General features: G+C 49.0%; 1 protein-coding gene across 2 annotated transcripts in view; it reads right to left on the bottom strand.

Moving 5' to 3' along the window:
* Positions 1-13767, bottom strand: part of CTDSP2 (CTD small phosphatase 2) — a 74785-nt gene extending 61018 nt beyond the window's left edge. The window contains exon 1 of one of the 2 annotated variants that reach the window (XM_083428006.1): positions 13087-13767. In XM_083428006.1, the coding sequence (XP_083284132.1) occupies positions 13087-13150 (64 nt within the window). In that variant the 5' untranslated portion in view covers positions 13151-13767. The remainder of the gene's footprint in view (positions 1-13086) is intronic. The other variant, XM_083428007.1, reaches the window with a different exon arrangement.
* Positions 13768-14261: the final 494 nt, after the last annotated feature.

Consider the following 14261-nt stretch of genomic DNA (forward strand, 5'->3'; position numbering starts at 1 on the left):
TTGGATGATCAAAGCTCAGCTTAACAATGAGATACGCATGAGGCTTTTGCCCCCACGAGCAGCCTATGGTGGAAGATGTAATTAAACCAGGATGCATCCAATTATCCTTAGTTTCCTGTTTCATCCAAACCGGGAAACCATGGTTACCAGTTTCAGAATGTGCCAGGATCCTGAAACATGAAGCAATGGTTAATTAGGGACTCCTGTGTTCATGCAAACTGCAAAAGAAGATGCGAAGGAGCCATGTGCACAGACCAACCGTTTGTTCTTAAGCCAAGATATATTCGTCTGAATCAGGGCACTGTGAAGATTTCCAGCATCACAGCAAAGGCAGCAGAGACACAAAAAGCCCAGAAATACATTCAGAATTACCACCAACATCTCGCTTCTCTCCAACCTTCATTGCCTGTGCTTAACGTCTTTTATTTTTAAACAGCCAGTCATGGTCATTCTTAAGCTACTAAGGCAGCTCCAGGGTTTGTTTGTTTTCCCCTACAGGTTTCGAGGAAGCAGAATATTCATGATAATCGACATTATTCACGAGAACCTACATTATTCTGCGATAATGGAAAGGGGAGTTTCTCCCCCGTCCCAATGTCACACAGCTTCAAATACAGCATCACCCTGTTGTTGTGGTGGTGGCAGCAGGTGGCTGGGCTTTGTTTTGCTGGCTGAAAGCTAGTGAGGTTGTCAGGTGGATCCAGTGGCGTAGCGTGGGGGGTGCAGGGGGGCCAGCCGCACCAGGCGCAACATCTGGGGGCGCGCTCTCGCACTCGCAGCTCTCTGCCCCTACCTGGCTCACTCACTCTCTCTCACTGCAGTGCTGGCTGTGCAAATCCGATCTGAGCCACCGGGTCACCGCCCACTGTGGAGTGGGGGTGCCAGGCGTGCGGTGCGGTGCGGAGAGAGAGCGAGGGACTATCTGGGGGAGGGTCAGTGCAGGGTGGGGCGCAAATTACTTGCCTTGCCCCGGGTGCTGACAACCCACGCTACGCCACTGGGTGGATCTTGCTAACCCCTCTCAAGGTGCAACTGGTTCTAGTTGGACCATATGCAGCAGCTGCCTCCTGCAAACTCTGGCAAGCAGTCAATCCTTTTCCTTCAGTCACCCTCAGCTTAACACCAATTGCTAGTTTCCTAGGAAGAGAACTTGGAGGTCTGCCAAAGTCAGAGCCTAGGCGTATTTCAGGAGAGATGCAAGACATCTCTCCCCCCCCCCAAAAAAAGAAATGTTAAACGTGCTTTTAGTTGCAAGGGAAGGGATAACAGGGGCATTTCTGTAGTGCTTTTAAAACTCTCTTAGCCCTGAACGTAAGGATTTTTTATTAAAAAATGAAATGTATGCCATTCTTTACCATTAAACATCAACATGGTAGGCAAATGGGGACTTCCTGCTTTGCAAAAAAGTGAAAAATCAAATGATCGTGCACAGTGGCGTAGCGTGGGGGGTGCAGGGGGGGGCGGCCACACCGGGCGCAACATCTGGGGGTTAGGGTTAGGGGGTGCAAATCCACGGGTTAGGGGGCGCAAATCCATGGGTTAGGGGGCGCAAATTACTTGCCTTGCCCCGGGTGCTGACAACCCACACTACGCCACTGATCGTGCATGAGGAACATAAATGAAACATGTGCTTTTTACACATGTCCTGCTTGTGGATTTTCCTGAACGTCGCAAACTCAAAAGCGAGTGTTCCAGTTTTCAAACAATGTTTGAAAGCCAAACATCCAGCACGGCTACCAATTGGCTGCAGGAGCTTCCTGCAGCCAATCAGAAGCCGCGCTTGGGTTTTGGAATGTTCTGTATAGTACGACTGTAAGGTACGACTGCAGTTAAGATATTAGGTCTAGGGTGGAATTCATCATAGTATTGTGGGGTATGCATGCAAGGAACAAAGCTTGCTCCTGCAATGGGACTTCTACCACCACCCATTCCTCCCTCTGTGCACCCCCTAAATCAGTTGGGGGAGGGCTTCCTCTAACCCTCCAGGGTAGATTTTAAGGGGGGGGTGCATTGAAAGCAGACCTTGTTCCGGACACACAACAACTTGGTTGAATTCCAACCCTAAGTTCAGAGACTGAGCAAGACCAGCCAGAGTGCCGTCCTCTGCCTTGACTCCTGCAGTCTAACACAGTAAAGCACATTTGGCCCTGTGTGCTACTTGTTTAATGGGCATGCAAGATGGGGCAGCGGTCGGGTTTTATTTATTCCTTGGCACGACAGCTTCTGAGCAATGAAAACTTTTTGTAAGAGTAGCCTTAAAAGCGCTCCACTGTTTGTAAGGCATCCTTAATTTCTGTGCACGCTGGGAACTTGCTAACGACACACAAATGAATAGTTACGTCACTGTTATGTGTAGAAGCATGCCCATCAAAGACACAGACATTCTTCAAATTCTTAGGCACCAGCAACGTATTTTTAGGCAGCCAAGCAATATATTGTGCACCTGGGATTTTGCAAGCTTTAGACCACAGTCCCCATTTGTCCACTAAAGTTGTATTAAGTTACAAGAATATAAACCCACTTGCACTTCAAGAGGGGCAGACAGAGAGAGAGAGGCAGAGAGAGATGGAAGCATCTGCAGAGCACAAACTTACAGTAGCATCTTCCAGGGGGTTCGCCGAATCACATCTTTTGCAGAAACAAAACAAATCCTATTGACACCTTATGGGTTAACAATATAAAGCTGGAACAGGGGTCACTTCATTCAATGCATGAAGCATTATTCTCACTTGGTGAGTGTGTACATTGCAGACGTATTTACTTGTTTATAAAAGGTATTTATACACTGACAGTCAGTGGCGTAGCGTGGGTTGTCAGCACCCGGGGCAAGGCAAGTAATTTGTGCCCCCTAACCCGTGGATTTGTGCCCCCTAACCCGTGGATTTGCGCCCCCTAACCCTAACCCCCAGATGTTGCGCCCGGTGCGCCCGGCCCCCCCTGCACCCCCCACGCTACGCCACTGCTGACAGTCCATATAACACAACCAAGTGATGTGCAGCAATTATGCTTTTGATCAGGCAATCATTTTGTGTTGCATACATATTTGGGGTTTTCAAGACACGCCTGAAAATGGAAAGCGAGGAGGGCGCCTCCCAAATCTCTGCTGGAAGATTGTTCCATTGCCTAGAGAAGATACAGATACACACAGATATAGAGGGTGGAGGGTGGCAAGGCAGTCAGTGACAATCCTACGTGAAGCTCAAATGTGTACAAGATATTGTGTGGACTTCTTGGGATTGGGAGTTCAGTTCTAGAGAGTATGTCCTAGACCTAGGGCAGGCATGGCCAAACTTGGCCCTTCAGATGTTTGGGGACTACAACTCCCATCATCCCTAGCTAACAGGACCAGTGGTCAGGGATGATGAGAACTGTAGTCCCAAAACATCAGGAGGGCCTCGTTTGGCCACACCTGTGGACCTAGGGTCTAGCAGTGTTCTTAAACTTGGGTCCCCAGCTGTTGTCAAACTCCCATCAGCCCTGACGGCTGGTCCTCCTAGCTATGGATGATGGGAGTTGTAGTCCAACAAGAACTGGAGATCCAAGTTTGAGAAAGTTGAGGGGCAAGCTCCCTCCTGTGGCAGGGGGTGGGGGGAGGCAGGGTCTTTACACGGCAAATTGACTACTTCCGGGACATCTGTGTCCTTTCCATTGAAATAAACCAAGTCTCAAGTCCAGGGATGGGGAAGCTTTTTGAGGTCAGGGACCACAATCCCTTCTGTTCAACCTTCTCGGGTCTGAGTTCCAGTGGTGGGAAGGGCCAGAGGGAAAAGTGGGTGGAGCAATGGGTGCAAATGTTATGCTTCATATTGTAGGCTAGTTTCTATGCATATACCTACACCCCTCTCTCTATCCCCCTACTCTTTGGATATAAAAGGGAGAGGAGACACAATGAAAGTATTTATCTAGGGTTGCCATACAGACATACTCAGAATACTGCAGTTGGAAGCTGTGTCTGGGCAGAAATCAGGTAAATGCCCGGGAAAATCCAGATGTATGGCAACTGACATTGTTAATGTCGTTTTTACCTATTTTCATTAAAAACAGCTTTTAAATGTCATTTTTTTTAGCCAAGAAGCTCAACATCTTTGGGCAAAACTAGAAAAACATCTTAAGCTCACAACTTTTCTGCCCGGATTTTCACTTTTTGAAATATGGCAACGCTCATACATCCAGTTTCAAACCCCAACCCCACCTCCCAGCCAATGAGTGCAAAGACATTGAGGAGAATGACAAGAGCTTTGCACCCCAGTTTTACTGAATGAATGTTCCTTGTGGTGCAGCGCTATATTGTGTGTGTTTTAGGGGCATGTGCAGAATTCAGCAGGACTCGCTGAACGTTAGACGCTCTAAACTCCCTCCGGGGATGGGCTTTGCGCAGGGTTACAATGCATGCGCACCCAGCTTCTCACTGCCTCACAATTCCTGGGGAGGGGCTTTCAAACTTTACTTGAAATGTGAACAGGGTGGAGGTGAAATAACTGGAGCTACAACCAAAGAAGCTGTAAGGTGTAGCACTCTCCAAGTATAGCATCTAGATCAAGGGAAGTAATAGTGCCACTGTATTCTTCTCTGGTCAGACCTCACCTGGAGTACTGTGTCCAGTTCTGGGCACCACAGTTCAAGAAGGACACTGACAAACTGGAACGTGTCCAGAGGAGGGCAACCAAAATGGTCAAAGGCCTGGAAACGATGCCTTATGAGGAACGGCTAAGGGAGCTGGGCATGTTTAGCCTGGAGAAGAGGAGGTTAAGGGGTGATATGATAGCCATGTTCAAATATATAAAAGGATGTCACCTAGAGGAGGGAGAAAGGTTGTTTTCTGCTGCTCCAGAGAAGCGGACACGGAGCAATGGATCCAAACTACAAGAAAAAAGATTCCACCTAAACATTAGGAAGAACTTCCTGACAGTAAGAGCTGTTCGACAGTGGAATTTGCTGCCAAGGAGTGTGGAGGTCTTTAAGCAGAGGCTTGACAACCATATGTCAGGAGTGCTCTGATGGTGTTTCCTGCTTGGCAGGGGGTTGGACTCGATGGCCCTTGTGGTCTCTTCCAACTCTATGATTCTATGATTCTAAGTCGACATTTCTCCCCTCCCCAAAAAGGTACCCAGCCAACCGGCTTGTCAGGAGACACTGCAAGCTACCAAGTGTAGAGAACTACAAACTTTGATAATAATTAGGAATGAACCTGTGTTGCTGCTACCAACCGATGATAACATCTCTACTCTCCTTTCCGCAGGATACAAAGCAAAACTCTCTTCTAGACAGACTGGGGGTGGGGAGGGAAAGTGGAAATGGGTATGTACAACCCAGACAAACCCTTCGCCACCCCCAACGTCTAGGCTTTGATATCAAATGCTTTGGCACCCGGCCAGCACAGAGTCCTGCATGTATGCGTGGAATTCTAGGCATCCCATTTTTATGTCGTTGGATATTCTCCTAAGGATATCTGATTGTATTGGAACTGATGTTTTAAATCCAGAAGCATGGATAAAGTACCGTATTTTTTGCTCTATAAGACTCACTTTTTCCCTCCTAAAAAGTAAGGGGAAATGTATGTGCGTCTTATGGAGCGAATGCAGGCTGCGCAGCTATCCCAGAAGCCAGAATGGCAAGAGGGATTGCTGCTTTCACTGTGCAGCGGATCAATCCCTCTTGCTGTTCTGGCTTCTGACATTCAGAATATTTTTTTTCTTGTTTTCCTCCCCCCAAAATTAGGTGCGTCTTGTGGTCTGGTGCGTCTTATAGAGCGAAAAATACGGCAGTTTGTTCAAAAGCCTTTCAAAAAAGATAATAAAGTAAAGCTGTAGAGCTGTGTTTCCCAAACTTGGGTCTACGGTTTCCCTCATCCCTGACCACTGGTCCTGCTAGCTAGGGATGATGGGAGTCGTAGTCCAAAAACAGCTGGAGACCCAAGTTTAGACAGGTCTATCAAAAGCTACAGACACGGGTGGCGCTGTGGGTTAAACCACACAGCCTAGGACTTGCCGATCAGAAGGTCAGCGGTTTGAATCCCTGTGACGGGGTGAGCTCCCGTTGCTCGGTCCCTGCTCCTGCCAACCTAGCAGTTCCAAAGCACGTCAAAGTGCAAGTAGATAAATAGATACCACTCTGGCGGGAAGGTAAACGGCGTTTCCGTGCGCTGCTCTGGCTCGCCAGAAGCGGCTTAGTCATGCTGGCCACATGATCCGGAAGCTGTACGCCGGCTCCCTCGGCCAATAAAGTGCCGCAACCCCAGAGTCGGTCACGACTGGACCTAATGGTCAGTAGTTCCTTTACCTTTACTATCAAAAGCTACAACTGATGAGAGTTAAACTCCCCAAACCCTTCACAAACTACAGTTCCCAGGATTCTCTGGGGCAGGAGGGAATGGGGTGACATGGATGTTTAAAGTGGCATGGTACCGCCATAGTGTGGACGGGGCCTTACATGGATGAGATTACATTCCTGGGTTCCCTGCCTGGGAAGGGAAGTGGGGCTGGAAGGAAGGAAAAGCTCAGGAAGGCTTGCAGCACCACTCATAGCCATGCCGGGATGTAGGGTGGGAGCAGGAGGACTTCCTTAGATGCTCTGGTGCCAATGTCAGAGGGGCCTTCCTCAGAACAGAGAACGGGGTCAGGGATAGCACTGGGGAAATTTTTGCCTCTGAGAACAAGAAAAGCTTTAGGCAGATGGTGGGTGGCGAACCCGCCATTTCCTGGAAGGAAGGAACCACACACAAGAATACCAGCGCTGCTCACTATGTCTTGGTGCAAGGCTTACAACAAAAGGACTCTGTGTGTGTATCACATATACATACAGCAGTACCTGGGGTTACAGGCACTTCAGGTTACAGACTCTGCTAACCCAGAAATAAATAGTACCTCAGATTAAGAACTCTGCTTCAGGATGAGAACAGAAATCGTGCTCCGGCAGCAGCAGGAGGCCCCATTAGCTAAAGTGGTGCTTCAGGTTAATAACAGTTTCAGGTTAAGAACGGGCCTCCAGAACGAATTAAGTTCTTAACCTGAGGTACCACTGTACATGTGAAACATCATCAGTAATTTGCTTCAAATGTGGGGGGGGGGGCAGCTGATCCACAAGACTGGACCCCATACCACTTAATTTCTGTTTTTGTATTATTTTACTGTTTTTATGTTGATCTGTACAACATTTACATTACACACACACACACACAAAAATCAATAAATATACGGAGAAACAAAACACAGTATTTCTGGTTAGCAAGTTGCCCGATGTGTTTTGAGTTATATTTTTCAACCAGCAAGGTACCTACCTATCTCTCTCTCTCTCTCTCTCTCTCTCTCTGAGGACAGCAGGCAAGATTTTGGGAAGGTCCTCCTTGACTCTTCCCCTACCCAGGGCTTGGCTTTCCTAGATACTGTATTGTCAAGACTTACATTGCTGACCTATTTCCTTTCCATTATGGGTGGGAGTTTCCTCTAAGCCCAGAGGAATCAATGATGCTTTCCCATAAGAACCATCCCCATCCCCATTTTCGGTTTTCCACCTTTGCTCAGTCCTTCATTTAAGCCCTGCCGACCTGTATTACCAGTCCTGGGACATATGCTTTAAATAACAGAGGCGTCTCTGAGTAGATTTCCATCACTGCCAGCTGACTACAGCCTGCCCGCACCCACCTAGGGTAAGAGGTAACATCTTGTGGGTCAAAATGTCTTTGTTTACATACGTACATGCTTGGTGTCTGCTCTTTTTAGAGACCAACCCACAGAGCTAGTGGCAAAAATCATGGTGCAGGCACCTTGGGATGTGAGATTTACACACAGAGAGACACACAGATACTTTCACTGTATGGTCCCGGTCCCTGACTATGCAAGAAGAGACTCAAGATTGGGGGAACCTGCGGCCTCCAAATCCCATCAGTTTCCACCAGCAAGGTCCATGGTGAGGGATGATGAGAGCTGGACTCCAGAAGCACATCAAGACGGCTACCTGGAGATGGAATAAGCACCCCTAAGGAGGTGTATAAGGGACGCGGGTGGCACTGTGGGTTAAACCACAGAGCCTAGGCCTTGCCGATCAGAAGGTCGGCGGTTCGAATCCCCGCGACGGGGTGAGCTCCTGTTGCTCGCTCCCTGCTCCTGCCAACCTAGCAGTTCGAAAGCACGTCAAAGTGCAAGTAGATAAATAGGTAAACGGTGTTTCCGTGCTCTGCTCTGGTTCGCCAGAAACGGCTTAGTCATGCTGGCCAAATGACCCGGAAGCTGTACGCCGGCTCCCATGGCCAATAAAGCGAGATGAGCGCTGAAACCCCAGAGTTAGTCACGACTGGACCTAATGGTCAGGGGTCCCTTTACCTTTACCTTTAAAGAGGTGTTTATGAGTGTGAAGAATGCTTGTATTGCCTGAGTATTTATGCATTTCTTTAAACTGGGAGGCGGGGAGGAAGAAAGCACGAAGGGGAGGGTCATGCAAGCATTCATATTCAACCCTACCCTTTAAGCCAGGGGTCAGCAACCTTTTTCAGCCATGGGCCGGTCCACCGTCCCCTCAGGCCATGTGGTGGGCCGGACTATATTTTGGGGGGGGGGAAATGAACGAATTCCTATGCCCCACAAAACCCAGAGATGCATTTTAAATAAAAGGACACATTCTACTCATGTAAAAACACGCTGATTCCCTGACCATCCGCAGGCCGGATTGAGAAGGCGATTTGGCCGCATCCGGCCCCTGGGCCTTAGGTTGCCTACCCCTGGTTTAACCCACCTTTATGCTTGAATACTGTATTGTGAGATATCTGCAACCATATTCAAAATAACAGCCTCAGTCTCCCCCACAACAATGGAAGTTACAGAGGAGGGCTTTGTTTATTCCTTGAAAAAAATAAAAATAATGCAGCTAGACTCTTCCATTTGGTTACATGGATTTCAAGGAAAGCCTTGCACAAAGGCTTGCAGCCTAGAGTTCGAGAACCACAAGACTCAACTGATTTTATCCTAAACAGTCCAAGAGAAACGACAGGCTATTCAGGTGGGAAATCTCCACGCAGATCCTAGCAGTAGCAATAACAAATCTCAATGGCCCAAATAGCAGATCCTGATCGTGGGAACATTTCCCACCCCAGTTTGAGACTCCAGGAGTCTCTCACCCATGTGTCAATGAACCAGTGACCTCCCTGAACTCTTAAGATACAGGAGGAAGGCCTTTTTGTGTTATCTGTGCTACATCTACATTTCACACCCATTTGCTTCTCATACACAAAATCATTTCTTTATTTTCATTTCCCCTTTCCAGCCAGCTTCTTCCTGGAATCCAAGGTGGCTTAAAACACACTAAGTTCCTAATAATAATAATGCAATTGGGAGAGGGAATCGGTTAATCAAATTTCTTCACATAATAGGGAAATTGAACCTGTTTGATCCCTAACCCAGCCATTCAGAGCTAAGTTCAGCCAAGGAACCATTCTGGGCTGACCTTTCCTAGACCTCGAAGGGAAGGGAGTTGTTCAGTCAAAGAGCAGGACTGAAAACAATGATCTATGAATTCCTTCCACCATCTTATCTTGCTGGACATCCGTTGCTCAATAGCTGAGAACTGTCAACATTACATTTTCTTTATCATTCCTCACCACCCAAAAGCCTTGGATAAATATCCCGAGTTCCTTCAGGATAGCTACTAGATCCTGCCAGCACAACCTCTCCTTGGTAAAATCTCTCTTCTGAGTTACTCCCTGCTCCGGTTGACACGAAACTCAAGCTTTTCTTCTGGGCCTTTTTGTAAATGTGAAATCCATAAGAAGGCGGTACTGTACTGAAAAGAGCAGCTCTTCCTTTCTCTAAGCGGCTGGCGAGGACCCAAAACCAAACAGGGGCACATTCCCACGATAAAGAGATTATAGCGAACCACTCAAAATCCTTGCCTGTTGCTGATCGGGCCAGTAAAAGTGACTTGCATTCTCAGTGCCACCCACAGAGACTGCACACATACACAGAGACATCTCCTCATTATCTATAGCCTCCACTTAAATGCATTGGCTATAAAAAGACCAGAAACCAGGACCAGTAAATACCCCTAATTTTGCTTATTAGTTTTACAAGAGTAACCTCTGACACCTGGAGAAAGCTGGAGTCATCTTGTCGCTAACTAGCGCACCTAAACACTCTGACCCCACGGGGCCTTCTCTGTTTTGCCTCTTGTTTCTCCGCAAGAGATTTCCACATCCAAGCTAGTCCTCTCCTCTCCTGGGCGACTGCCATCACAGCCTCCATTTTCCTTAACAGGGACAAGTCAAAAAAGCCTGGGAAATGGGACAGAGCTGAGATGTGCAAGAAGAAAAACTGAACCCCTTTCAGGCATCAACAGGAAGCAAAGAAACATGAAATGGAAAGACAAATAAAGAGATTTTTTTTCTTTACTCAAGTAACCAACAGTTAGCACTGTATTATTTGTTAATTTAATATATTTTTAAGTGCTTTTCAGGCAAACTCCACTAAGCAGTTTATAGAAAATGAAAAATAGTAAGCATGAATTAAGAATAGATAACACAAACAGCAAATACAAGCCGCAGGGAAAGCTTTTCCAAACTCCAGCTGCGTCCACCCCTCTTATACACAGCTTAATCCTATGTATGTTTACTCAAGACCTACTGAGTTCAGTGGGACTTGCTCCCAAGTATGCAGACATAGGATTATTGCAGCCTAAATCCTCAAAACCAGGCACTTTCGCTTCTCTAAACAGGTGGTCACTCAAGCTGAATGCAAAGCTCTCAAGTGGTCCAAAAGAGGACATAAAGCTTACCAAACATACCAGCACCCTACTTTCCCCAAATCAACACACTCCATAGAACTAAACTAAGGGCCTGGGATAGCTTAGTCCGTGGGTTCAAGCCCCATGTTGGGCAAATAATTCCTGCATTGCAGGGGGGTGGATGAGCTGAGCCTTGTGGTCCCTTCGCACTTGACAACTCTGATTCTATAAAGGGATGGCACTCATTAAATCACAATACATTAAAAAAGAGACACACAGCAACCCCTGTAGCCTTCCAGATGGCTGAAATTTAGATCTAGAAAAAATCTCCGTCAAGACCACAGACACTTCACAGGGTTCACATACAGACACACACAGGACCAGCACAAGAAAAAACAACAACCAAGCAGTAAATGACAAAAAATTCAGAAGCCAAGGACTTCTTGCCCAATGAGGTCCCAGAACTTCTGGGGTAAAAACTGGCATTCCACAACCTCTTTTGGAAAATCCTGTGTGTGTGTGTTTCCCCACCTTACCAAGAGTCAAGAGAAATTAAGAGAAAAATATGCCGTTTGCACTGTCCAGAAGTATAAATAACCACACCAAAAACACACACACACCCCAAAGAGTATTGTTTGTTTATTGTTATGACTTCTATTATTTTGCAAGCAGATCTGTCCAGGAGCATTTAGGGCAACAAACAAACCTGCAGCCTAAGCCTACAAAGAAGGCAAGGGAATGTCAGCATTGCTGTAAGACTGTGATCCCCTGCACACTGACTTGGGAATAAGTCCCGTGGGATGTTCTTGCAAGTAAAAAGCAATGCATTCGGGTCGGGCTGCCCAGCATCAAACAGGGCGATCAGTCAGATGCACCCAACAGAGGACAGCGTCCATCGCCCTCCCCCCTTTATACTCCATCCTGTGATGCTTAGCCCTTTGCAATAGGAATTCTAGAGGCCCCTTCTGTCAAGAACATAAGGGGAGGCGAAGCTGCCCGCCAATAGCGGAGAGGCAAAGGCTGGACAGCAAACATCAGCTGAATAAACACAGGCAGAAATAAAAGGGGGGGGAGAGAGAGAGAGAGAGGTTTGTGGCAAAGGAAAAAATGCCAGCACTTCCAATCAGGTCTTGGGAGCCACCTCCTCCAAGGAGGAAACTGGTTTTAAAACACACACACACCCCAAACAAGCCATCTTTTAAAAATATGAAACACGGTGCATTTCACCACTGAGGAAAATGCTGATTAAAAGGTGGAGTCAGTATTCTGGGGAAGAAACTGCAAGAAGCAGACCGGTTTCCTTGACACACTAAACCCAAAACTGTCGGCCTCAAATGCCCTTAATAGTACTCCCACTCGACTCCCTGCGCATCCTACGCATCGGGAGATGTGGAAAAGACGCGTGGAATATCCAGACACAGAACCACGTCCATTTTCGAGGACTCTGGTCCATAGGATTTAAAACAACAACATCATGTGGGGTGGTTTTTTTTTGGGAGGTTTGCCTGGTGAAGAACTTCGCTTTCACTCGAGTCCAGATTAAAGGGCGGCTACCCGACAGGTCGTCAGGAATTATGCCTATAGATGGGCATTTAAAATTTCCGACTTGAAGGGTGGGGGGGAGAGAAAAATCAAGACACGCTTCACATTCTGATCGGTTCGGAAGCAAAATGAGGGATTCGCGTGTCTTACGCACGCGCGCAAAAGAGCGCGCGCCGGGCGCGGGGGGGGGGGAGAGGAGGTCGTATGAAAAACAAACGTTGGGATGGCTCTTGCCACATAACTGGGATGGTTTTTTTGGGGGGGGAATCCCCCCAAATCCCAGCCTCTCAAGAACAGGCATTGGGGTAGCACGGGGGGGGGGGGGAGGCGGCGATTCGGAGCAACAAAAACAAGCCCCCCTCCCTCGCCTTTTCGCACCCACCCCGCTGGGGGAAACCAGCGCAGGAAGAAAGCACCATACTTCCCCCCCCCAAAAAAAAACAAAAACCTAGCGAGGAAGGGCGGGGTGAGGAGAGATCTAATTTTGGGGGACGACGACGACGTCTCTGCCAAAAGGGCTATCGATTTAGAAGAGATATTAGATGGGGAAATGACAGCAACATGGATCGTCCGTGTAAAAATGGGGACAGCGTTGTGTAAGAGGAGAGGCTTCCCCAGGAACTGGGGGGGTGAGAAGGGGTGTTTTTTGGGGGGGGGAATATGTGAGTGTTTTCAGGGCGCGTGCACGCCTTCCTCCCCCGCCAGGGTTCAAGGGATCTCCCTGCCCCGCAAGGATCGAGAGCAGAGCGCGCGCAAACAAACACACCCTCGCCAACCCCGCCGAAAGGGAAAAGCGAAAACCCGCACAAAACTTTCCAAGTCCCGCCGTCCCCTTACCTTGTTTCGAAAGCACCAAGGCTTCGTCCCTCTGCACTTGGGTGATGATGGACCGGCTTTCCATCTAACAATCCCACAGACCCTGGGGATCCTTTGGTCGGGAGGAGGAGGAGGAGGAAGGAGGAGGAGGGGGGTGGAAAGGAGGGAAATGTCCAGGGAGGAGGAGGAGGAGGAGGAGGAGCGGGGTGGGGTGGGGGGAGCGCAAGGGAGCACGATGTCGCCCACTCCCTCCCTAGTTGCCCAACCCCGGAGGAAGCCGCGCGCGAAGGCAGCTACGCAGATGCTCCTCAGATCAGGTCCAACATGGAGAATCCAGGGCTGGAGCGAGAGAGGGAGGGAGGGAGGGAGGAGAGGAAGGAGGGGGGGCCACACACTCTAACACACACACACACACACACACACGAGAGGAAATGGGACACAGGCGGTTTCCAGTCCCCCCGCCTCCTCCTTCCTCCAGATAAACAACCAGCCGCAGCAGCAGCTCCCTTTTTGCAGCTCGCCTCCCGCCTGACAGCTCCCCGGAACTGGGCACCGCGCCGGGCGCGCAGGGCGAAGGGCGCAGCTGCGGGGGGAGCCCCGCTCCGAGCTTGCAACGTTCCAAAGCTTTTGTTATTTTGTCGCCAGTCCGGGGGCTTCTCCACGCAGAGAGAGCAGCCTTGAAACCGCTCCGGCCTCGCGATTGGTCCGGCGCGAGGCGGGCGGGGGGGGGAAGAGCGGGGGTGGGCGGCGCCAGAAACTCTACTATGCGGTGTTTACCTAACAAACATTCCAGCTGCCGGAGGGAAAGGGAAGGGCGGCCCAGGCCACGCCTCCTCGGGGGTGGGCGGCCGGAGAGAGAGGAGCGGGGGGGGGGGGCTTCCTAGAGGCCGCCGCTCCGTGCGCTTGCTCTTTCCAGGCCGGCTGCAACGCCCTCCCCAAAATTAAAAGCTGAGCGCCAGAGCAAGGAGCGTTTGCAGCGCTCCAGGGAAATCAACGCATGCATTTATCGGCCGTGCAAAGCAATAAAAGAGGAGCAAGTTCTTGCCTGTCAATCAAGAGCAGTAAATTGATCAAACGTGGGGTTTTTAAAAAAAAGCTAGCTTGGTGAGCGCCTCCGAGTAGTCAGCGGAAGCTGCATGGGCGGGACCGTTTCCAAAGTTTTCAAAAACTATAATGAGAGCGCGATCTTCCTTAAA

Source organism: Podarcis tiliguerta (assembly GCF_965153285.1).
Source record: "Podarcis tiliguerta genome assembly, chromosome: 2".
In the NCBI taxonomy this organism is placed as follows: Eukaryota; Metazoa; Chordata; class Lepidosauria; order Squamata; family Lacertidae; genus Podarcis; species Podarcis tiliguerta.